Raw genomic sequence first — 24,736 nt, forward strand, 5'->3', positions numbered from 1 at the left:
CTGGAGAGACTGGAGAGACTGGAGAGACTGGAGAGACTGGAGAGACTGGGCCTGGGCCTGTATTCACTGGAGTTTAGAAGAATGAGAGAGCATCTCATAGAAACATATAAAATTCTGATGGGACTGGACAGGTTAGAGGCAGGAAGAATGTTCCCAATACTGGGGAAGTCCAAAACCAGGGGTCACAGTCTAAGGATGAGGGGTAAGCCATTTAGGACTGAGATGAGGAGAAACTTCTTCACTCAGAGAGTTGTTAACCTATGGAATTCTCTACCACAGAAAGTTGTTGAGGCCAGTTCGTTAGATATATTCAAAAGGGAGTTGGATATGGCCCTTACGGCTAAAGGGATCAAGGGGTATGGAGCAAAAGTAGGAAAGGGGTATTGAGCTGAATGATCAGCCATGATCTTATTGAATGGGGGTGCAGGCTCGAAGGGCCGAATGGCCTACTCCTGCACTTATTTTCTATGTTTCTATGTAAGAGACTAAGGTCACAGCAGTTCAAGCACAGCACTAGGCCTCGTGGAGTTATTCTACAGATGAGACATATTAACTGGCGACGAATACAGATCACGGATTTACACGCAGAGATGGCTGCCATTGGTAGTTTAGAAAAGTTTAGAGGGTGAAGCCTTTACTCGGGTTTCGCTGGCCAGGTATCGCTTCTACACACCGCCGCACCGAGGGCCAGGATTTAGCGAAATATGTCGCATACCTACGAAGGCTCATGGAACCGTGCGAATTTGGTGAACTCCTCAACAATGTGTTGCGGATCTTTTTCGCGACGGGACGGGACGTGAAGCGGACCATCACCTAAGCCAGGCGTTCATGACCTCAACATTGAGATTCTCCCAGAATCAAAACTCACTGGCAAGTAGTGTGCAGAAAATAACTGCTGATCAAAGAATTAGTCCAACTCAGAGTCCACCAAGGGTGTAAATGTGAATCGTTTAACATGCTGGCGTTGCGGGGGTAACCATCGGGTCCGTCTGTGTCGATTCAGACACTATGTGTGCAAAGGCTGCAACCAAAAGAGCCACCCACAGCGAATATACAGAAGAACTGCGACTCAAAACGTGGCAGAAGAGTTGACAGGAGGTTTTTGATCCGGCAAGGATCATAAAGTACAAGCTAAACATTGTTTGATAGCTTCAAATGTTTTGTCTTATTCTTCAGTCCATTTCCAGACCATGTATTTATGAGTAAGCCATCGCAGAGGCTCAGAGGTCTGAAAGATCTGACAAGAATTTTGCGAGATACTTTGCCATGCCAACAAATCGTTGTACACCTGCGACATCCTGCGGTTTCTGCATTTCGTTGATTGCGACCACTTTGCTTGGGTCGGCTTTGAGTCCATCACTAGACAGTATGTGTCCCATGTATTTCACTTGGGAGCTCTTGTATTTGAACTTATTGAAGTTTAGTTTGATGTTTCGCTCTCTGCATCTCTGCATAAATTTGTGTAAGTTTGCATCATGATTGTGATTGGCCTCTTTAAGTGATCAAGATATCACCTGCAATCTTGTAGACTCCATTTAGACCCTCGAGGTTCTGGTCTAGCTTCTGCTGGAAGATTTCCGGGGCAGGACTGATGCCAAATCAAATGGGATCAGTCCTGCCCCTATTATATCGATCTTGTCCCCATGGAGTCGGAAGGTCGTGAGATAGGAAAACTCTGTGTCTAGTTCACATTGCAAGGAACCCTCCTTGCAGTCTGCTTTAGTGAAGACCTTTACATTTGACATCTGTGGCAAGATATCATCGATCACAGGAAGTGGATAGTGTCCACGTTTCAGGGCATTGTTCCGATGTTGAGGGTTGATACATACTCGTATCTTTCCTTTTGGTTTTTGTACAGTCACTAGACTGGATACCCAGTCCGTCGGTTCAATAACTTTCATGATGATTTGTCGATTTTCCAAACAATCGAGTTGCATTTGTTTGATCGCTATTGGCACCCGTCTGGGTGGCATTACAGCTGGTGTTGCTGATTCATTAAGTTCAAGGTGAACTGTCCCTGGCATGTGCCCAAATCCTTTAAACACATCCGGATATACATTGTTGACATCAGGTTTTGACACTAGCAAGATGTTTGCCTTGTTTGTAGTTTGCGATTCGCATGGTTCATTTACCACTGCGATATTCTGATGCTGCACTTTTAGCAGTTGTAGCTGTTGAGCAGTGCGTGAGCCAATCAGTGGTGCACTTTGGCCCTCAAATAACACAAAGGGCACAACGTACTTTTGCTTGTTCTTTGTATTTTCCAGTGGCACATTACAAGTCCCTACCACTGGAATGGTTGCACGGTTGTCTTATAGTGACAGTATTGTCTTAGATTCTTTTATCTTTAAGTCTTTTGGTAAGTATCTAAGAGGTAGCACATTGCATGTGGCCCCACAATCTATTTGCATTTTTATAATTTGCCCTTTAATGAGAAGGGAGCCGTAATCTTGTTAGGATACTTTCTGTCAGCTTTGTCCTTGATTGTGCGATCGACTTTACCAAGCATCTTTACAGTCATGACTTCAAAATCCGAATCATAACTCTCTCCTCTCTCCTTATAGTGCATAAACTTTTGGCTTGCCCTGATATTTAGGGTTATGTGTAGATTTCTGCCTCAATCCATTCTGCCTACACTTTTGAGAAAAGTGATTTTGTTTGCCACAATTTATGCAGGTCTTCCCATATGCTGGACATTTAGTTTTTGACAGCTCATGTTTTTTGCCACAATATCTGCAATTATTCATGAATTCTTTGTCTGTGCATTCTTTCTTTGTGGGTCGAGGTTTCTGTCTGATAGCTTTGACATCTTCAGAGTCGGTTTTAGTGAGCTTCATGGATTTCATTTGCGCAGCTGGCCTCTGTAGCTTTATAGAGCATCACACATTTATCGAGTGTTAGGCTTGATTCTTGCAACAGCCTCTTATGCAGAGTGTTATCAGATATTGCGCAGACTATGCGGTCTCTGATGAAATCATCCCTCAAATTACCAAAATCACATGACAATGCTAGCTCTCTCACTTTCACGAGATATCTGTCAAACTGTTCGTCCCCTTGTACTCAGTTGTTAAACTGATACCATTCATACATGATGTTGGTTTTATCTTTACAGTGCTCTTCCCAGAGTTACAAAATAATCTCAATTTCCTGCTTGTCTTCCTTTGATTTGTAGGGAATATTATTGTGGATATCTAGGGCATCACTGCCAATGGCAGTGATAAACGTTGTGACCCTAACTCTATCTGTTTTTTTCCACAATATTTGTGATAATTTCATAGCTGTCCCACAGCTGTTTGAATTTTGTCCAATTGGCTTTCAAACCACCAGTCACCTGTAATGGAGGTGGGAGAGGAATGTGCGCGGGAGTTGGCACCATGGTGGTCATAATAGCTTGCTACAGTTTAGGACGTTGAGTTTGTCACATACATGTATACAGTTCAAATACCCAGAGAACTAGAACAAGTCTAATAGTAAAATATCGTGGCCATGTAATTGTAGAAATACTTTTTCCAATCGAGGCTCTACAATGACTTATGCCACTTTAAGTTTATTTTACTAATGCCTCTAGATTATTTTACAAGCTTATGACTATTTATCGGCCTTCATGGATCCACGTGCGTTGTGTAGGAAGCACGCTCTGCACTGTACAACGTTGATTTCGATCGGCTCGAAAAAGTCTTACAGTTCCAATATTTCAGTCGTAGATGCGTTCAACGAAAGATCGGAAGTCTTCGCTTCTGACACCATGTATTTTATAGTCTCTTGAACACTCTCAGTTCAACTTAACTCTATTTATTTGGGAGATCTCAGACAGCTATGAGGAGCTTTAACATGGTGTTCCTTCACAGACCCTCTCTCTCAATACAGCTCCCTATACCTTCTAGCTAGAGGGCACTATACATTATCTCGTTACACATGGGAAAGGTCAAAAGCAAAACATTGCAAATGCTGCTGTTCTGAAACAAAAACAGGAAATGCTGGAAACATAGCGGGTCAATTAAGATCTGTAGAGAGAACAGACATTTCAAACTTGCCGCTTCTTCAGAAGGATGAAAGGGGCTGTTGACTGTGAGGAAGGATACCCTAACAATTACAGTAGCTTGCATTTATATGGCGCCTTTAAAATAGTCTTTTTTCTTTCGTATGGTAGTAGCAATGCAGATCAAACATCAATATCCAAGTTGGATATCCAGGCCAAAGCTTCTGGTGTAACAGCATGGATATCGTGTAGGCTGCCTGCAAATTTCCTCTTAGGGCAATGCTCAATGATGTGCTCCAGGGTCTGATTAGGAGCTTCACAGTGGCTTGATGGGGATGCTTTAATCTTCCACCTATGGAGAAGGTGGCAACATCTACTATGACCAGTTCTGAGGTGGTTGATGGTTGTCCACTGTTTGTGAAGAAGGTTTGATCCTTCAGGTTGTACTGTGGGGTCCTCTATAAGGAATCCATTCCGTATGTCACAGTTCTTCCGAGCATTTCACCATCGGTCATCAAGGCTGAGGGGAGATCGCTGAAGGGCTTTGGCGATGGTCCAAAATGGCCTTCTAGATTTGAAACGGGTTGTGGTAGGGTGTTCAAGTCAGCCTGGATTGGCATGTCTTTGCTGGGGTAGTGGCTGCATTCTCTGGAGACTGCATATTCGCGGCATAGGTGTTTGCAAGCACTGGGAGCCAACGTGTTGGTGTTGATAAAAGTGAACCGGTGATAATTCTCATAGTAGAATTCAGCTGGACATCAAATGATTTGACATGTGGACCTGATAGCCATGCTGGAGAGCAGTACTCTGCTGTAGACTACACCAGGGCGAGTGCTGCTGTACAGAGGGATTGAACATCTGCTCCCCATGTGGATCCGGTGAGTTTCTGGATCAAGTTGACCCTACTCTTTAGTTTCTTCCCAAGGTTCTGGAGATGTTGTCTATATGACAGGGTGTGATGCGATCAAGCGTGACTCCTAAATAGGAGGGTTTTTGGCATGGTTTAACTTTGTGCCTCAAAAGGAGACTTTCAAAGCTTGGTGTGCTTGATGGGTGTTGAGGTAAAATGTCAAAGTGATGGTATTTTATGGGTTTGGACCGAGTTACCATCAGCGGAAGTAGGCCTCCATCTTCTGTAAATCACTGGTCAGGGTCTCTCTGGTGATGGACGGATTCGTGTTTTGCGTGGCCAAGGCAATGTCAACGTGACAAAATGCTTGGTCAAAGAGGTAGGTTTTAAGCAGAGGCTTGAAGGAGGAGAGAGAGGTGGAGAGGCGAAGAGGTTGGGGAAAGGAGGTCTAGACGGTTGAAAGCACAGCCACCAATGGTGGGGCAAAGGAAGTGGAGGATGTACAAGAGGCCAGAGTAACACTCTATTTGGCATACATGTCAACCATCAGCTTCTCACCTCACTTGACAGCTCAGCAGTGTTTCATCAGAAAAAAAATCAGCTTTATTTTTCACTGGGGGCCAGTCAGAGATGTTACTTTCTCTTACTGTTAGTTGCGCATCAATTTGGAGCAGAAAAGTTTTAAGATGAGTTGATGGTTTTGGAGAGTCGTTGCTGCATTGACTCTGGCTACCCTCCACTCTATAGGAACTGATCCAATGTAACCCCACTTTTTAAAAAAGGAGGGAGAGAGAAAACAGGGAATTATAGACCGGTCAGCCTGACATCGGTAGTGGGTAAAATGATGGAATCAATTATTAAGGATGTCATAGCAGTGCATTTGGAAAGCGGTGACATGATAGGTCCAAGTCAGCATGGATTTGTGAAAGGGAAATCATGCTTGACAAATCTTCTGGAATTTTTTGAGGATGTTTCCAGTAGAGTGGACAAGGGAGAACCAGTTGATGTGGTATATTTGGACTTTCAGAAGGCTTTCGACAAGGTCCCACACAAGAGATTGATGTGCAAAGTTAGAGCACATGGGATTGGGGGTAGTGTGCTGACATGGATTGAGAACTGGCTGTCAGACAGGAAGCAAAGAGTAGGAGTAAATGGGTACTTTTCAGAATGGCAGGCAGTGACTAGTGGGGTACCGCAAGGTTCTGTGCTGGGGCCCCAGCTGTTTTAATGATTTAGATGAGGGGATTAAATGTAGTATCTCCAAATTTGCGGATGACACTAAGTTGGGTGGCAGTGTGAGCTGCGAGGAGGATGCTGTGAGGCTGCAGAGTGACTTGGATAGGTTAGGTGAGTGGGCAAATGCATGGCAGATGAAGTATAATGTGGATAAATGTGAGGTTATCCACTTTGGTGGTAAAAACAGAGAGACAGACTATTATCTGAATGGTGACAGATTAGGAAAAGGGGAGGTGCAAAGAGACCTGGGTGTCGTGGTACATCAGTCATTGAAGGTTGGCATGCAGGTGCAGCAGGCGGTTAAGAAAGCAAATGGCATGTTGGCCTTCATAGCAAGGGGATTTGAGTAGAGGGGCAGGGAGGTGTTGCTACAGTTGTACAGGGCATTGGTGAGGCCACACCTGGAGTATTGTGTACAGTTTTGGTCTCCTAACCTGAGGAAGGACATTCTTGCTATTGAGGGAGTGCAGCGAAGGTTCACCAGACTGATTCCCGGGATGGCGGGACTGACCTATCAAGAAAGACTGGATCAACTGGGCTTGTATTCACTGGAGTTCAGAAGAATGAGAGGGGACCTCATAGAAACATTTAAAATTCTGATGGGGTTAGACAGGTTAGATGCAGGAAGAATGTTCCCAATGTTGGGGAAGTCCAGAACCAGAGGTCACAGTCTAAGGATAAGGGGTAAGCCATTTAGGACCGAGATGCGGAGGAACTTCTTCACCCAGAGAGTGGTGAACCTGTGGAATTCTCTACCATAGAAAGTTGTTGAGGCCAATTCACTAAATATATTCAAAAAGGAGTTAGATGAGGTCCTTACTACTAGGGGGATCAAGGGGTATGGCGAGAAAGCAGGAATGGGGTACTGAAGTTGAATGTTCAGCCATGAACTCATTGAATGGCGGTGCAGGCTAGAAGGGCCGAATGGCCTACTCCTGCACCTATTTTCTATGTTTCTATGTTTCTATGTTTCTGCAGTTATGTTTATTTCGTGTTTGTCACAAAATAAATAATTTATGGCAAATCAGCTGGTAACATGTAGCTTTTAGTTTTTTTGTTCAACTTTCCAAGGCATGCCGAGCCGTTGGCTTATGTGAACATGAATTTTTATTAAGACTAGTTCTAGCCAATTTTTTTTGAGAATGTATTTGGTGGCTTTTTTTGAACATTTCTGTCACTATATCTATGGAATTGCCAGGATTTGGAAATAACGTATGAAGTGGGGGTTGGCATAATGATGAATTTTATTTCATTACTCCTTTCCTCACTTCCCCCACCCCCACTTAAGTCCAATTATCACATCACCCTCTAACCCAGCTTGACCTGAAAACTGTAATAAGTCTTAAAATCCCTGCGTGCAATGCTACAGAAGATGGACAAGTACATTATAAAAATAATGGTCATATTGCAGTGATTATAAAGGGTGTCAGCTCAATGACTGTAAACAACTCAGTTTTTCTTTTCATAGTTTATAATGTTATCTGAAGCACTTGTTGGGGTTACTAACCATTCCCAAGCATCTGTATAATTCAGATAAGCCCCAACATAGTCTGATAGTTATTTCTATTGTTTATTTGGAAATTTGATCTATCGTCAACTAATGAACACACATTATAAAAGTCACTCCCTACCCTGTCTTCAGTGTTAGATACAGTAGATGTCAAATGAACCAAAGCCTGATGGAAGTCATGTTCTGCTCCCATCTGACTTTATTCAGGCTGAGTTTACAACTGTTTCTTGTGTTCTATTCTGTTTATCATATTGAGGCAACATCCTGCTCGGAGCATCAGAAGGAATTTCAGAATTTGTGCTATGAGTTTATAGAACAACAGCTGAGCTTTGAGAATGCTCAGAAATGGTGTGAGCAAGGAGGTGGGCATCTCGCCATCATCCAGAATGAAAAGCAGTACTACTTTCTGCGAAACCATATGCCAGTCGATAAGAAGTGGTGGATTGGATTCGATTTATCGGCAAAAAAATCAAGTCAGAGACCAGGTGTCCCAGGTAAGAGACAGATACGTGAGGAGTAGAAGGATTGGTGTAGAGGAAATGTCAAAACCATAAGCCCCATTTAAGATCAGGCTGACATATTATTCAGATTGTAGTGGAACTATTGCAATGGGCAGGTGGGTGGGTACCCTTTTTATGAAGCAGGAGAGGGAACAAGTCAAATATGAGCAACAGTTTGCTTTTTTTTCTCTGTTTATTTTATAAAATTTTTGAGTATCACAGCACCAGAGCAAAAGGAGAATGAGATGTGCGCCTCACAGACTTCTACTGAGGGCATATGAGCACATTTGTAAATGACAAAATAAAATGAAAGTTTGTATTCATTACTCTCCCGGCCAGTGAAATAGCACCAACTTCACTGCTCTTCTGTAAATTTTAAGTAAATATAAAAGTGATTTAACTTCATTTATGCTTTTAGAGGTTAATTTTCCATGCTTCAGTGGTTAACAAACTGTGACCGTTAAGTGAGGTATGCATGGCTGAAATCATCCCTCTTGCTGTGATCTCATTTTTACAATACTATAATTTATTCATATACTCAGTGCTATCCAGGCTGGATGGATGGGAGTGGATTCCCAGTGATGGGATTTCTGGCCGTTTATCACCCGTGTGTGGCTACATCTCATGGGGGAGTGGCTACCAGCAGCGGGCCTTAACCAGCTGCCACAAGGAGTTTTCCTTTATCTGTGAATCTGGTAAGGAACACTTTGAATTTTCTCCCACAATTGAACTGCCTTAAGAAATGTTACACATCAAATTGTTACAAACAGACTTTTTCAAAACACATTCATAATACAATTCCAAACTTTGGGAACTAACTGTCCCTGGTAGCTTTCAAAATACATAGTTACTGCATCACGACCGCTGAACAGGTACTTTCTTCTTCTGCGTTTTAGGAAGCAGGATTGGATCATGCAATTTTTTTTAAACTTGCAGTATTCTCCGCACAAGTGCAGACAAATTTGTAACTTTTTTGTTGACAGAACGTTGTTATACACAGAGGAGCGGGTAGTGACTTATTCTGCAAAATTGCTTTGCTATCTCATGGTTTAGAATCTTATTCTTTTCAGGATGCTAATGTAAAGAGACCTTCCTATTGAGTATTTCACTGGGTGAACAGCTACTTAACAGCCAGTTATAGGACAGTCATCATCATAGGCAGTCCCTCGGAATCGAGGAAGACTTGCTTACACTCTTAACATGAGTTCTTAGGTGGCTGTACAGTCTGATACGAGAGCCACAGACTCTGTCACAGGTGGGACAGGTTTGCTGCACGCTTTTTCCACTGCCTGTGCTTGATTTCTGCTGCTCTCGAGGTGCTCAGCGCCCTCCCGGATGCACTTCCTCCACTTAGGGCGGTCTTTGGCCAGGGACTCCCAGGTGTCAGTGGGGATATTGCACTTTATCAGGGAGACTTTGAGGGTGTCCTTGTAATGTTTCCGCCAGTATTGTTCTGGGAGTAGGACACCTATACATTTTCTCTTCTAGCAAAGGGTCTATTTGTTGTGATGGGACAAATAAGCATGCTGACCCTCCAGGATTTTCCTGGCGTCTCCAGGAATTAAAGAATAATCTCCCAGAAACTGCTGTGAGCATCCCAGGAAAAAGATCAGAGGGATATTTAAAACAAATATGTGTTTTTTCATTTCTGGAAACACTTTTGTTCATTAGTTATAAAAAATATTGGAGATGGGGAAAAATGTCTGCTTGACTGGGGTGGTTGGTGGCAGGAGGTCATGTAATGAAACCTTCAAGAATATGTCCAATCAGAGTTGGCAACATTACAAATGTAAAACAAACAGGGGAGAGTAGAAAATAAAACATTTCACATTGTAAATAAATGCATAGTGAAAATCTTGCACAGAGAAACATTAATATCCCATTGCGCAAACTTGATATTAAAAGTACTCATTCAATTCACTATTCTGAAGTTCCCAAAGTATTTATTTGCTGATGTCTAAAAGATGATACAATACGCGTGAATTTCAGTGGCGTTCTCTTGGTCGCCTGCCATAACTTGTTACCTTGGAGATAGTCCAGTGGTGATTCACCAGGATAGTATCTGAAATGAAGGCACTGAGTTAACACAAGAGAGTAGACAAACTTGGGTTTAATTTACACATATAGTCCAGGCCAGGTAAGGACGGTAGGTCTCCTTCCCTGAAGGACATTCGTGAACAATTAGTGAATCCAACAGCTTCATGGCCATTATTACTAGTACCAGCCTTTTATTATATGGGCAGAAAATAAACAGTGTTTTTGACCACTTGAGATGATCCTATCAATGGTTAGTGCATGTAGCCTCAAGGTGTGTTACTTCCTTGGAAAAACCCTAAAGTGTGTGTTGTTCTTTACAATATATAGAAATAATTATTTTAAACAGGTTAAAACCACTGCTAGCAGAGAGGGAAATTTTAAACAAACATAATCAAATAATAGGAGCCCACAGCATAATTTCAAGGTTATAGGTTTTTTTTTACATTTTGCTATGTTTATGTTACCAGTTGACAGTTTTACCACAAGCAGTGTTGAGGGAGGCAGCAATAAACAGTCACCATACATAACTAAACCAGAAAAGACACTGGGATTTATTTTAGCGGCTGATACAGGGAAATGCTATTATCTCTATAGGATAGGGCCACTAAGCGATGCACAAGATAAACTCACAGGTAATGACAGCGAAATGGCTAAAATATTGAATAGTTACTTTCCTTCAGTATTTTCCAAGAAGACTTTTAAGGTGGACATGACATTAGAAGAAACAAACAAAAAAAATATATAAAGACGTTTAAGGTATGAAGGGGGAAGATAATTGATAAACTAATCAAACTTAGAGAAGATAAAAATCCCATATCCAGATGGATTGCATCCGTGAATATTAAAAGAAGTTCTGGAAGAGATAGCAGAGGCACGATTATATATACACAAAAGGGAATAGTACCAGAGGACTGGTGGACAGTTAATGCGATTCCTATATTTAAAAATGGAGATAGAACAAGTTCAGGGAACTATAAAACAGTTAGTTTAACATAAGTGGTAGGAAAGATAATGGAATCTTTACTCAAAGATGTAATGGAAGAAAATCTAGAAACTGAAAATATAATATAGTTAGCCCAGATTTCAAAAGGGAAGCTCATGTTTGACCAAGCTTATTGAATTATTTGAAGAAGTAACAGAAAGGGTAGTCAAGGTTAATGTAGTAGATTTAATATATTTGGATTTTCAAAAGGCCTTCGATAAAGTACCACATAGTAGACATGTCTGAGGTCAGAGCATGTGGAGTCAGGGGACAGGTAGCAGGATGGATAGTAAGCTGGCTACAAAACAGATAAAAGAGAGTATGGGTTAAGGGAGAGTTTAATCATCATCTCTTGATATTCAATGGTATTACCATCATTGCATCACCCAGCATCAACATCCTGGGAGCTTTACCAGCAACATAACTGGACCCTGCTACATAAATACTGTGGCTACACGAGCAGGTCAGAGGCTGGGTATTCTGCAGCAAATGTCTCACCTCCTGATTCTCCAAAGCCTTTTCACCACCTACAAGGCATCAATCAGGGGTGTGATGGAATACTTTCCACTTGCCTGGATATCTCCAGGCCAGGTCCAAGACCACCCCAACCTCTGTCGTCGAGCTACAGTACACGGACGACGCCTTCGTCTGCACAAATACAGAGGCTGAACTCCAGGACATAGTCACGTATTTACTGAGGCGTACGAAAGCATGGGCCTTACGCTAAACATCCACCAGCCTGTCCTCGCCGCACAGCACTGCCCCCCAGTCATCAAGATCCACGGTGCAGCCCTGGACAAAGTGGACCATTTCCCATACCTCGGGAGCCTCTTATCAACAAGAGCAGACATTGATGACGCGATTCAACACTGCCTCCAGTGCAGCCTTCGGCCGCCTGAGGAAAAAAGTGTTTGAAGACCAGGCCCTCAAATCTGCCACCAAGCTCATGGTCTACAGGGCTGTAGTAATACCCACCCTCCTGTATGGCTCAGAGACATGGACCTCAAGTCGCTGGAGAAATACCACCAACGATGTCTCTGCAAGATTCTACAAATGGGAGGACAGACGCACCAATGTTAGCGTCCTCAACCAGACCAACATCCCCAGCATTGAAGCACTGACCACACTTGATCAGCTCCACTGGGCAGGCCATATTGTTCACATGCCAGACATGAGACTCCAAAAGCAAGCACTCTACCCGGAACTCCTTCATGGCAAACAAGTCAAAGGTGGGCAGAGGAAACAATACAAGGACATCCTCAAAGCCTCCCTGATAAAGTGCAACATCCCCACCGACACCTGGGAGTCCCTGGCCAAAGACTGCTCTAAGTGGAGGAAGTGCATCTGGGAGGGCGCTGAGCACCTCGAGTCTCATCGCCGAGATCATGCAGGGGTCAAGCACGGGCAGCGGAAAGAGCGTGCGGCAAACCAGTCCCACCCACCCTTTCCCTCAGTGACTGTCTGCCCCACCTGTTCACCCAGGGACTCATTTTGGGAATGGAAGCAGGTCTTCCTTGATTCCGGGGGACTGCCTATGATGAGGAATATTCTCCACTTGCCTGGATGGGTGCAGCTCAAACAACACTCAAGAAACTAGCCACCATCCAGGGCAAAGCAGCCCGCTTGATCAGCACCCCATCCAGCACCTTGAGTGTCAGCTGTGGCTCAGTGAGTAGCACTCTCGCCTCTGAGTCAGAAGGTTGGGGTTCAAGTCCCATTCCAGAGACATGAGCACAAAAATCTAGGCTGTCACTTCAGTGCAGTACTGAGGGAGTGCTGCACTGTTGGAGGTGCCGTATTTTGGATGAGCTGTTAAACCAAGGCCCCGTCTGCTCTCTGAGATGGACGTAAAAGATCCCATGGCAATATTTTGAAGATGAGCAGTCGAGTTATCACCGGTGTCCAGGCCAATATTTATCCTTCAATCAACATCACTAAAACAGATGATCTGGTCATTATCACATTGCTGTTTGTGGGAGCTTGCTATGTGCAAATTGGCTGTCATGTTTCCAAATAACAACAGTGACTGCACTTCAAAAGTACTTCATTGACTGTAAAATGCTTTGGCACATCCGGTGGTTGTGAAAGGCACTATATAAATGTAAGTCTTTCCTTCTTTCTTTGTTAAACATTCACCCCCTCCACCACTAATGCACTGTGACTGCAGTGTGTACCATCTACAAGATGCACTGCAGCAACTCGCCAAGACTTCCTCGACATCACCTCTGAAACCCATGGCCTCTACCAGCTAGAAGAACATAGGGCAGTAGGTGCATGGGAACACCACCACCTCCAAGTTCCCCTCAAAGTCACACACCATCTTGACTTGGAACTATATTGCTGTTTCTTCATCGTCGCTGGGTCAAAATTCTGGAACTGTCTACCTAACAGCAAAGTGTGATTACCTTCACCACACGAACTGCAGTGATTCAAGAAGGTGGCTCACCACCACCTTCTCAAGAGCAATTAGGGATGAGCGATAAATGCTGGCCTTGCCAGTGACGCCCACATCCCGTGAATTAATTTTTAAAAAGTAGCTACTCAGACTGGAAAAGGTGGGAAGTGATGTTCTACAGAGATCGTTGTTGGGGCCAGTGTTGTTCACAATTTACATTAACGATTTGGACCAGAATCAGAAGTATTATTTCAAAATTTACAGATGGCACCAAATTTGGGATATAGTTATCACAAAGGAAGAACACGACAAAATACAAGAAGACATTAATAAACTTGCAGAATGGACATGTAATTGCCAAATGAATGTCAATCTAGCTAAGCGTGAGGTGGCGCATTTTGGTAGTAAGAATAAAGAGGCCACATGTTGCTTGGATAAGAAGAGTCTAAATTACGATGAGGAACAAACGGACCTGGGGTACACATTCACAAATCACAAAGTAGCAACATAGGTTAATAAGGTCATTAAAAAAAGCAAACCACTGGGGTTCATTTCGAGAGGAATAGAATTGAAAAGCAGACAAGTTATGTTAAACTTGTATAGAACTGTGGTTAGTCCACAGTTGGATTATTGTACACAGTTCTGGTTTCCATATTATACAAAGGATATGGAGGCACTGGAGATTAAAATTTGGTCTGTGGTCAGGGACTGGAGGGTGTGGCTAAGATTGAAGCAGGCTAGAAGGGAGCATTGGAGGAGCCTCCGCCCTTGCAATTGTCCAACAAGGTTCGAGGCTCTTGCTCCCTGTGCGGACGAGAGCAGGGACTGCAGGGAGGATGAGCAAACTGACCACAGCACCGTGGTACAGGGGGCCATTCAAGTTGGGGGAGTAAAAATAAATATTGTAGTGGTAGAAGACAGTATAGTTAGGGGGATAGATACTGTTCTCTATGACCGAGAGCGTGAGTCCCGAAGGCTGTGTTGCCAGTGTTAAGGACATCTCCTCTGGGCTGGAGAGGAACTTGGAGTGGGAGGGGAAAGATCCAGTTGTCGTGGTCCACGTGGGTACCAATGACATAGATAGGACAAAGAAAGAGGTTCTGCTGAAGGAGTATGAGCAGCTAGGGGCTAAATTTAAAAAGCAGAAATACAAAGGTAATAATCTCTGGATTACTGCCCGAGCCACGAGCAAATTTGCAGAGAGTAAATAAGATCAGAGAGATGAACGTGTGGCTCAAAGATTGGTGTGGGAGAAATGGGTTTTGATTCATGGGGCACTGGCATCAGTACTGGGGTAAGATGGAGCTGTTCCGTTGGGATGGGCTTCACTTGAACCATGCTGGGATCAATGTCCTGGCGAATCAAATAACTAGAGCTATAGACAGGGCTTTAAACTCAATAGTGGTGGGGGGGAGGGATCAGGTGAGTGGAAATTTAAAAAGTCGAAAAGAAAGGAGAAGGCAATATGCAGGGTAGCAATAGGGGTAATGGTAACCAGAGTGTGACCAGAAAGGACAGAGTGTATAAACATAAGAATGCATCAGAAAGTGGGGTCAGAGTAGGGAAAAATGGTAAAAAGGTACAATTAAAAGCTCTTTATCTGAATGCATGCAGCATTCGTAACAAGATAGATGAGTTGACGGCACAAATAGAAATAAATAGGTATGATCGGATAGCCATTACAGAGACATGGTTGCAAGGTGAGCAAGGATTGGCAGAAAGGAAAAGAAGGTGGGGTAGCTCTGTTAATAAAATATATTAGTGTGGTAGTGAGGAATGATATTGGCTCAGAAGATCAAGGTGTAGAATCAGTTTGGGTGTAGATTAGAAATAATAAGAGAAATAAGTCACTGTTGGGAATAGTCTATAGGCCCCCTAACAGTAGGTACACTGTAGGACAGAGTATAAATCAAGAAATCATGGGCGACTTTAATCTTCACATTGACTGGACAAATCAAATTGGCAAAGGTAGCCTTGAGGAAGAGTTCATAGAGTGTATTTGGAATGGTTTCTGTCATGTATCTCACATGGCTACTGTTGGTACTAAATCAAGGTATGCCACCAGAGGGCACAGTAGTGGGAGACTCGTAGGTTACCTGTACAGGTGTGCCTGGCCTAGTATAAAAGGCAGGCCACCAGGTGTGATCCTCACTCTGGAGTTAACTAATAAAGGACTATGGTCACTACAGTTCAAGTACAACATACTGCCTCATGGAGTCATTGTTAGAGTATTTAAGGACACAACAATTGGCGACGAGAATACGAACTTTCACGTGGAAATGGCTAACCTTGGTACGTTGCAGCAGTTCGCCAATGGTGATGATTGGGACACCTTTGTGGAGAGGCTAGAACACTTTTTCACAGCAAACGACCTGGCAGGAGATGACCCAGCCACACTGGCTGATAAGTGCCGCGCTATTCTGCTAACGAGTCATGGGCCCTACACCTATGGCCTCGTCATAGATGTAGGGCCCACAACTGGCACCAGCGAAGACAACGACTAAGTCGTACAAGGAGCTCGTAACCCTGATCCAGGAGCAACTCAAACCCAAGGAGAGCATCCTCAGAGCCAGTCACCGGTTCTATACCCACCGATGGCCCGAAGGCCAGGAAGTCGCGAAGTACGCCGCAGACCTCAGGAGGCTGGCGGCACCGTGCAAGTTCGGCACCCACCTCAACGAAGCGCTGCGGGACATTTTTGTCATTGGAATTGGCCATGAGGGCCTTCTTCACAAGCTACTGTCGGCGGATACCACAGTCACACTGCAGAAGACCATTTCTGCGAGCCAGTCATTCATGATCTCGACCTGCGGCTCTAGGCAGCTGTCTCACCCCCCCTGGACTCAAACCCAGCAGGTACTGTGCACAGAGTGGCACCGTTCAGGAGCTGGACTGTAGAGTGTGAATCCTCTCAGGGAAGAGAGAACAGGCCCCCAAGTCCCTTGACTCAGAGTCCGCCGAGGGGGGCTAATCGAGTAGCCCCATGCTGGCATTGCGGAGGGAATCACAGGGCTCACCAGTGCCGTTTTTAAAGACTAAGTTTGCAAAGGCTGTGACACAAAGGGCCACCTCCAGCGAATGTGTAAGAGAAATAGACTCACTGTGTCGACAAGGAGTCTGCAGATGGCCATGAATCCAGTGTGGATTATGAATTATTAGACAGAGAGGCAGCCCAGTTCCACGGGGAAGCACCATGTTTACCTGCACCATCGAGTGCTCCCCACTGAACATGGAAGTCGAGATAGGGGGAAGTCCAGTCTTCGTGGAAGTGGACACGGGGGTAAGCCAGTCAGTGATGAACCAAGGAGCCTTTGAGAGGCTAAGGGACAATCCAGTTGAACGACCCGAGTTGGCCCCGGTTCAGGCAAAACTGCGCACCTACACCGATGAAATCATCCCGTTCGTTGGTAGTGTGAATGTAAAGGTACTCCATGATGGCGCAGTACACAAGTTACCTCTGTGGATTGTTGCAGGTGATGGACCAACACTGCTCAGCAGAGAGTGGATGGAGAAGATCCAGTGGAAGTGGGAAGATTTCACCTTCAACGATCGAAGCCCTTTGCACTCAGAGGCAAAGCAAGCCCTCACCTGAGGGTGGACCCAGCACCAGAGAGCTGACCAGCACGGCACCCGAGGCACAGACCGCTCAGCACGACTGCGTGGAGATGATCCAGCTGAGACGACCCGAATGCACCTTCCAGGCTCCAGTGGTAGGACTCAGGAGGGAGAAAATCGGATCCAGCAGCGACTTCCCAACTGCGGAGGCAGAACCCGGGGAGAAGAGGATCACCGCAGTCAACATCGTGGACGAAGAAAAGATGGCGCCTGAACTACGAGGCGATGCGCTGAAGACAAAGATGGCTGCGGCTAGACCACGAGATGCAGCGCTGATGGAGCAACATGTGGCACCAAACAGAGAAGCGGATTGGGCTAAAGCAAGCAAGGCTCTCTTAAAAGAGGCCTGCAACCCACTACAATTAAAGGGACAGTTCCACACAATTAAGCAATGTAAAAAGAATTGTAAGTTAGAGACTAAAGGTGTAACGGATTATGTAAAGTGTGTAATTGATGATCTGGACTGTGCATATGCAACCAGCGAGGAAAAGTCGCGCGATCTTGATCGGACCCCTAGAGTGTCCATCATAAGTAAGGAAAAGCTGTGGGATGCAGGATTCCCACTGCACGCAGCCAATGCAGCGGGCAGACACCCATCAGGTGCACACAGGTCCAGCAAGCTACCAATGCTGTAGCCTACGTCCCGGAGACCAGAGTCATGCACCACGAAGTGTGGCCACAAGCAGCCAACACACACGAGCTGCGAAGCAAGCGACCTCAGCAGGGCAATGGCACCAGTAGCGATACCGTGCCCTCTCAGGCAACCGATGGCACCAACTGTCACGAGCCTGAAGGAGCAGACTTCACTAAGGACATACCCCTAGATGTAAGGTCACCTGCCACTGTTTCCCCAGAGGAAACAAGCACCAGCCAGGATCTCAAACCAAGCGATGCTCAGGCCAGCGAGTCAGCGAGTCAGCGGTCCCCTGTGCACTGCTAGATGACAGCTCCTCAGGGAGCAGCTGAGACCCAGGGTGTAAAGAAAGGACGGGGGGGGGGGGGTCACAGACATCTGTGAACCTGCCTACCGCTAGGGACCACGGCAACAGCCCCGAGAGCAGGCTATGAGCCAACCGGCTTCCCACTGCCAGCACCGGGCACTGAACCACCACCAGACTGCAGGGACACCACCCAGCAGCTCTGGAACTAGCTTGTCCTTATGCACCAGTCACCGCATCAACAAGGCATCTAACGCTCTTGTCGCACCATGGAACCACACACACAAAAAAATGCTAAACCCACTTACCTGAACTTGTATGTACATGAATGCCAGGAGCCCCCGCCACAGCAATGTGAGAGGAAGGGAGAATGGAGTGGTCAGACACACACACACACACACACCTAAGCCCAGAGCATAGTTAATGCAGAGGCGATTTGCACTGAGGGTTCAGGGGGGAGTGATGTCATGTATCTTACATGGCCACTGTTGGTACTTGTGGTGTATGTAGCACACAAATCACTGACTCCACACGTGACCTTCGTCCTTTATTGTTCAGCTCCAGAGTGCCTCTCAGATGTGGTGGTCAGCCTTATATAGCACCTGTTGCCGGTACTACCAGGGTTTCCCACCACAGCGCCCTCTGTGGTGTGGCATAGTGCTTACATTACATTTAAGGTACTGGGACGATACACACATCATTACATAACATCACCTTTCCCCCCCCCCCCACCAGGACGCAGGACAACGATACACACATCATTACATAACATCACACTTGTCCAACGGAAGGCAGGTAGGCATAGACAGTGCGTTAGTATGGTACATATTATCTGGTACATTAACTGGTTATTGACTGGTAACGGATCCTTGATTTCCTTGTTAGCCGTTATCATTCATTAATTGTACTTCATCCATTATTTTACACAAATACAGTGGCCATTCAGCATTAAAAAAAGTAATTCTTATTAGAAATTCACGATCTCACATTACCATAGCTCATTTTAGACTCGCTGTGCCTTACAGAAGTCCTTTGTGGGGACCACCTCTTGGTAAGGCCCTTTTAAGACTCCCAGGTGCATTTCTTTTTTAAGGCGCCATCTTTGATGCAGGAGGATTCCACGAGGCTTCTCCTTGGGCGCTGCCATCTTTGATGCTCTGCTGCTCCGATACGATGCCGTCGCCATCTTCTTCTCCGCCGCTCCGGATGCCCTCCACCGTCGCAGCCTCCGCTCCCCTCCGCTGCCACCTGACTTGCCGCCTCTCCTGCGGCCATCGTGGCCTTTCCAGTGGCCGCTCTTGCCGCGTCCCCCGTGGCCTCCGTAGCCCCCGACCTCCAGCTGCTGCCGCCGCCCGGCGCTAACAGCTCCTCGGCGGGGCTCTTCCGAACCGCCGGCCATCCTGGATCCCTCGCACCCCGCCGGCTCACTTCCCCCCCCCCCCCCCCACTAGGCCCCTCTGTGCAGGTCTGCTTGCCTGTGGGGGCTGAGGCTGCAGGATCTCTGTGGCTTGAGGTCCAGGCCTGGGGCTTGCCTGTGGGTGGATTGAGGCTGCAGCTCCAGCTTGGTCGGCGCTGCTCTCTGGGGACCCGGGGCATGGCAGCACCCCAGGGAGCAGCAGCCTGTGGGGTGATGAAGTCTTCCCAGCTCCCACGGACTGTCCCCATCCACCTCCGGCCGAGGAGTGTCGGCCCATCGCCTGCAATGACCCACAAAGGTAAACTGCATCTCGTCCCCGTGGGATACCTGCACCATCGCTCTGCCAAGAACAGGTATCAGTTCCCTGGTGTAGGTACGCAGCTTCACCATGACCGGGACCAGCTTCGGTCGTGCAGCTGGGTTAATCCACAGTTTATCAAAAGTTCTCCGACTCATCAACGACGGACCCGAGCCCGTGTCCACTTCCATACTCACTGGGACTCCGTTGATTTTTACTTCCCTGGGGGCGAATTGTCGGTGCACGTATACAGTCCAAACACCTCATCATCTTCTGCCTGCTCCTCACTGAACAGTGGATCATCCCCCATCTCCTCAGCCACATGGTGAGTCCGATTTCTTTTACACATACGCTGAAGGTGGCCTTTAACGTGGCAGGTATTGCACGTGTTTCGCAAACCTGCACCGGTAAGCCCCATGGCTTCCTCCACAATGCCAGCATGGTGCTGCATGATTGGCCCCCCTCGGCAGACTCTGAGTTCCAGGACCCCGAGGTCCGTGCTCTCTGCCCTGTGCAGAGCCACGTTCTGCAGTTTTGTCCGTGGTGGGCGCTATCCTGTGGACAGTGCCTGCCAGGTTCGAGACTGTGTGGAATATTTGCTTGGTTCTGCAAGTCGAGGTCATATATGCCCGGCTGATGGTGATGGCCTTTGTCAGAGTGACTGTGGGTTCCGTGGCCAGCAGCTTGTGAAGGAGGCCCTCGTAGCCAATCCCCATAACGAAACCGTCCTGCAAAGCCTCGTCAAGGTGTGCCCCAAAATCACACGGCGCCGCAAGTCTCCTGAGGTCTGCAGCATATTTGGTGACATCCTGGCCCTCAGGTCTGCAGTGATGGTAAAATTTGTATCTGGCCATTAGGATGCTCTCCTTCGGTTTCAACTGGTTACGAATGAGTTCAGTCAGCTCCTCGTATGACTTGTCCCTGGCGCTCCCAGGTGCCAGCAAATCCCTGACGAGACAGTAAACCTCATCTCCACAACTGGAGAGCAATATCGCCTTACGCTTCTCTTTCATTGCGTATGTGTTCTCCGTCAAGTCGTTTGCTGTGAAGTAGTACTTGAGCCTTTCCGTAAAGGCCTCCCAATCATTGCCCACGGTAAAATCCTTTAGCGAGCCCAGAGTAGCCATGGTTGCGTGGAGTTCGTCCGCTTCCTTGTCGCCAATGTGGTGTATGTAGCACACAAATCACTGACTCCACACGGTCTGGTGTAAATCTAACTGCTGTGACCTTCGTCCTTTATTGTTCAGCTCCAGAGTGCCTCTCAGGTGTGGTAGTCAGCCTTATATAGAACCTGTTGCCGGTACTACCAGGGTTTCCCACCACAGCGCCCTCTGTGGTGTGGCATAGTGCTTACATTACATTTAAGGTACTGGGACGATACACACATCATTACATAACAGTACTATATCAAGGTGTGCCACCAGAGGGCACAGCAGTGGGAGACTTGTAGGTTATCTGTACAGGTGTGCCTGGCCAAGTATAAAAGGCAGGCCACCAGGTGTGATCCTCACTCTGGAGTTAACTAATAAAGGACTATGGTCACTACAGTTCAAGTACAACACACTGCCTCGTGGAGTCTTTATTAGAGCATTTAAGGACACAACAGTTTCTTAGAACAATACGTTGTAGAACCAACCAGGGAGCAGACTATTTTAGATCTGGTAATGTGCAATGAGAAAGATTAATTAATGATATCATAATAAAGGATCCTCTTGGGAAGAGTGATCATAGCATGGTAGAATTTCAAATTCAGTTTGAGGGTGAGAAAGTTAGGTCTCAAACTAGTGTCCTGAACTTAAATAAAGGCCAAAGCAAAGTTATGAAGGCAGAGTTGGCTAAAGCGGACTGAGAAAATAGGTTAAAGGGAAAGACGGTAGATAAGCAGTGGCAGACATTTAAGGAAATGTTCTATAACTCTCAACAAAGATATATTCCAGTGAGAAAGAAAGACTCAAAGAGAAGGATGAACCATCCGTGGCTAACTAAGGAAGTTAAGGATGGTATCAAATATAAAACAAAAGCATACAATGTTGCGAAGATTAGTGGTAAGCCAGAGGATTGGGAAATTTTTAGAAAGCAGCAGACAACTAAAGAAATAATATCGAGAGAGAAGATATATTATGCGAGTAAACTAGCAAGAAATATAAAAACAGACAGTAAGAGCTTCTACAGGTATATAAAAAGGAAGAGAGTAGCTAAAGTAAACATTAGCCCCTTAGAGGATGAGACTGGGGAATTAATAATAGGAAACAGAGAAATGACAGCGACTTTGAACAAATATTTTGTATCGGTAGAAGACACTAAAAGCATCCTAATAATTGATAATCAAGGGGCTATTGGGAGGGGGGGGGGGAACTTAAAACAATCATTATCACTAGAGAAAAACTACTAGGCATACTAATAGGACTAATAGTGGATAAGTCCCCTTGACCTGATGGTCTGCATCCTAGGGTATTAAAAGAAGTGGCTGCAGAGATAGTGGATGCATTGGTTGTTATCTACCAAAATTCCCTGGATTCTCGAGAGATCCCAGCGGATTAGAAAACTGCAAATGTACTGCCCCTATTTAAGAAAGGAGGGAGACGGAAAGCAGAAAACTATAGACCAGTTAGCATAACATCTGTCATTGGGAAAATGCTGGAGTCCATTATTAAGGAAGTAATAGCAGGACATTTAGAAAATCATAATACAGTCAAGCGGAGTCAGCATGGTTTTATGAAAGGGAAATCATGTTTGACAAATTTGCTGGAGTTCTTTGAGGATGTAACGAGCAGGATGGATAAAGGGGAACCAGTAGATGCCATGTATTTAGATTTGCAGAAGGCATTTGTTAAGGTGCCACATAAAAGGTTACTGCACAAGATAAGAGCTCACCGGGGTTAGGGGTAATATATTAGCATGGTTAGAGGATTGGCTAACTACAGAAAACAGAGAGTTGGAATAAATGGGTCATTTTCCAGTTGACAAACTGTAACTAGTGGGGTGCCATAGGTATATGTGCTGGAGCCTCAACTATTTACAATCTATATTAATGACTTGGATGAAGGGATCGAGTGTAATGTAGTCAAAATTGCTGATGATACAAAGATAGGTGGGAAAGCAAGTTGTGAGGAAGTCGCAAAGAATCTGCAAAAGGATATAGTGAGCTAAGTGAGTGGACAAAAATTTGGTACATGGAGTATAATGTGGAAAATGTGAGGTTATCCAGTTTGGTAGGAAAAATAAAATAGCAAATTGTTATTTACATGGGGAGAGATTATAAAATGCTGCAGTATTGAAGGATCTGAGAGTCCTTGTACATGAAACACAAAAAGTTAGCATGCAGGTACAGCAAATAATTCGGAAGGCAAATAGAATGTTGGCCTTTATTGCAAGGGGATGGAATATAAAAGTAGGGAAGTCCTGCTACAATTGTACAGGGCATTGGTGAGGCCACTCCTGGAGTATTGCCTACAGTTTTTGTCTCCCTTATTTAAGAAGTGATATACATGCATTGGAGGTAGTTCAGAGAAGGTTCACGAGGTTAATTCCTGAGATGAAAGGGTTATCTTATGAAGAAAGGTTGAGCAATTTGGGCCTATACTCATTAGAGTTTAGAAGAACGAGAGATGATCTTATTGAAACCTATAAGATTCTGAGGGAGCTTGACAGGGTAGATGCAGAGAGAATGTTTCCCCTCGTGGGGGAAACTAGACCTAGGGGGGCGTAGTTTCAGAATAAAGGGTCGGCCATTTAAAACAGATGAAGAGGAATTTTTTCTCTCAGAGGGTTGTGAATCTTTGGAATTCTCTGCCCCAGAGAGCTGTGGAGGCTGGGTCATTGAATATATTTAAGGTGGAGATAGATAGATTTTTAAACAATAAGGGAGTCGAGGGTTATGGGGAGCGGGCAGGGAAGTGGAGTTGAGGACAAGATCAGATCAGCCATGATCTTATTGAATGGCAGAGCAGGCTCGAGAGGTCGAATGGCCTACTCCTGCTCCTATTTCCTATGTTCTTATGAGATGGTGCAAAAAAGATTCACATCGATGATACCAGAACTTAGAGGACACACTTATCAGGAAAGGCTGGGGCTCTTTACTCTAGAAATGAGAAGGCCGAGGTGTGACCTGATAGAGATCTTTAAGATAATGAAAGGGTTTGATAGGGTAGCCGCAGAGAAAATGTTTCGACTTGGGAGCGTGTAAAACTGGAGGTCTGAAATATATGCGTCACTTATAAATCCAAAAGGGAATTGAAGAGTAATGTATTTACCCACAGAGCAGTAAGAATGTTGAATGTACTACCAGAAGGTGCAGTTGAGGCATAGCATACATGCCTTTAAGGGGAAGCTAGGGTTAGATGAAGCTCATGTGGAACATATAAACGGCATAGACCCATTGGCCCGAATTGCCTGTGCTGTAGACTTCATGTAACTCGATATATATAGTGCCCTCACTCTTTATAACATTTCAACTAGCTTGTGCCCACACCATCAAAAGCCACATTTTATATAAAATATAAATAAAGCAACTGAACAATCTTAAAAATACTATACAAAAAGATAGAGAAAACCAATAATTTCCCATTGTTTTTTGACCTTTGGATAACCTACACTCTCTCCAAACAGCTGCTAATTTAGAGAAACCTTCGACTGCAATAGCCTCTAATTGACCATAGGAATGTGCCTATTTAGATCACTTCCCCACAGGGCAGATATGAGCAGTAGTCTCATGGAGAACAGCTAAATGTCATCAGCTATGTTCAGATCCCTGATTACTTGTAGTTCTTGCTCTCCTCCTCCTCTCTCCTAGCAGCTTCTCCTGCGGCTCTCAACTATTTTAGTTGTGCACTTTAAACAAATGCCCCCTGCAAGGGGGGGCACACTCCAAAATAAATTACATTACCAGTTCAACTATTTTATTTGTGCACTTTAAACAAATGCCCCTTGCAATGGGGGGTCACACGCCAAAATACATTTTTTCCAGTGCCCCTTTTTTT

General features: G+C 45.3%; 1 protein-coding gene across 1 annotated transcript in view; it reads left to right on the forward strand.

Moving 5' to 3' along the window:
• Positions 1–7,729: 7,729 nt before the first annotated feature.
• Positions 7,730–24,736, forward strand: part of LOC139278207 (polycystin-1-like protein 2) — a 159,534-nt gene continuing 142,527 nt past the window's right edge. The window contains exons 1-2 of the mRNA XM_070896855.1: positions 7,730–8,069; positions 8,618–8,770. Coding sequence (XP_070752956.1) covers positions 7,730–8,069; positions 8,618–8,770 — 493 coding nt within the window. The remainder of the gene's footprint in view (positions 8,070–8,617; positions 8,771–24,736) is intronic.

Source organism: Pristiophorus japonicus, chromosome 13, assembly GCF_044704955.1.
Source record: "Pristiophorus japonicus isolate sPriJap1 chromosome 13, sPriJap1.hap1, whole genome shotgun sequence".
NCBI lineage: Eukaryota > Metazoa > Chordata > Chondrichthyes > Pristiophoridae > Pristiophorus > Pristiophorus japonicus.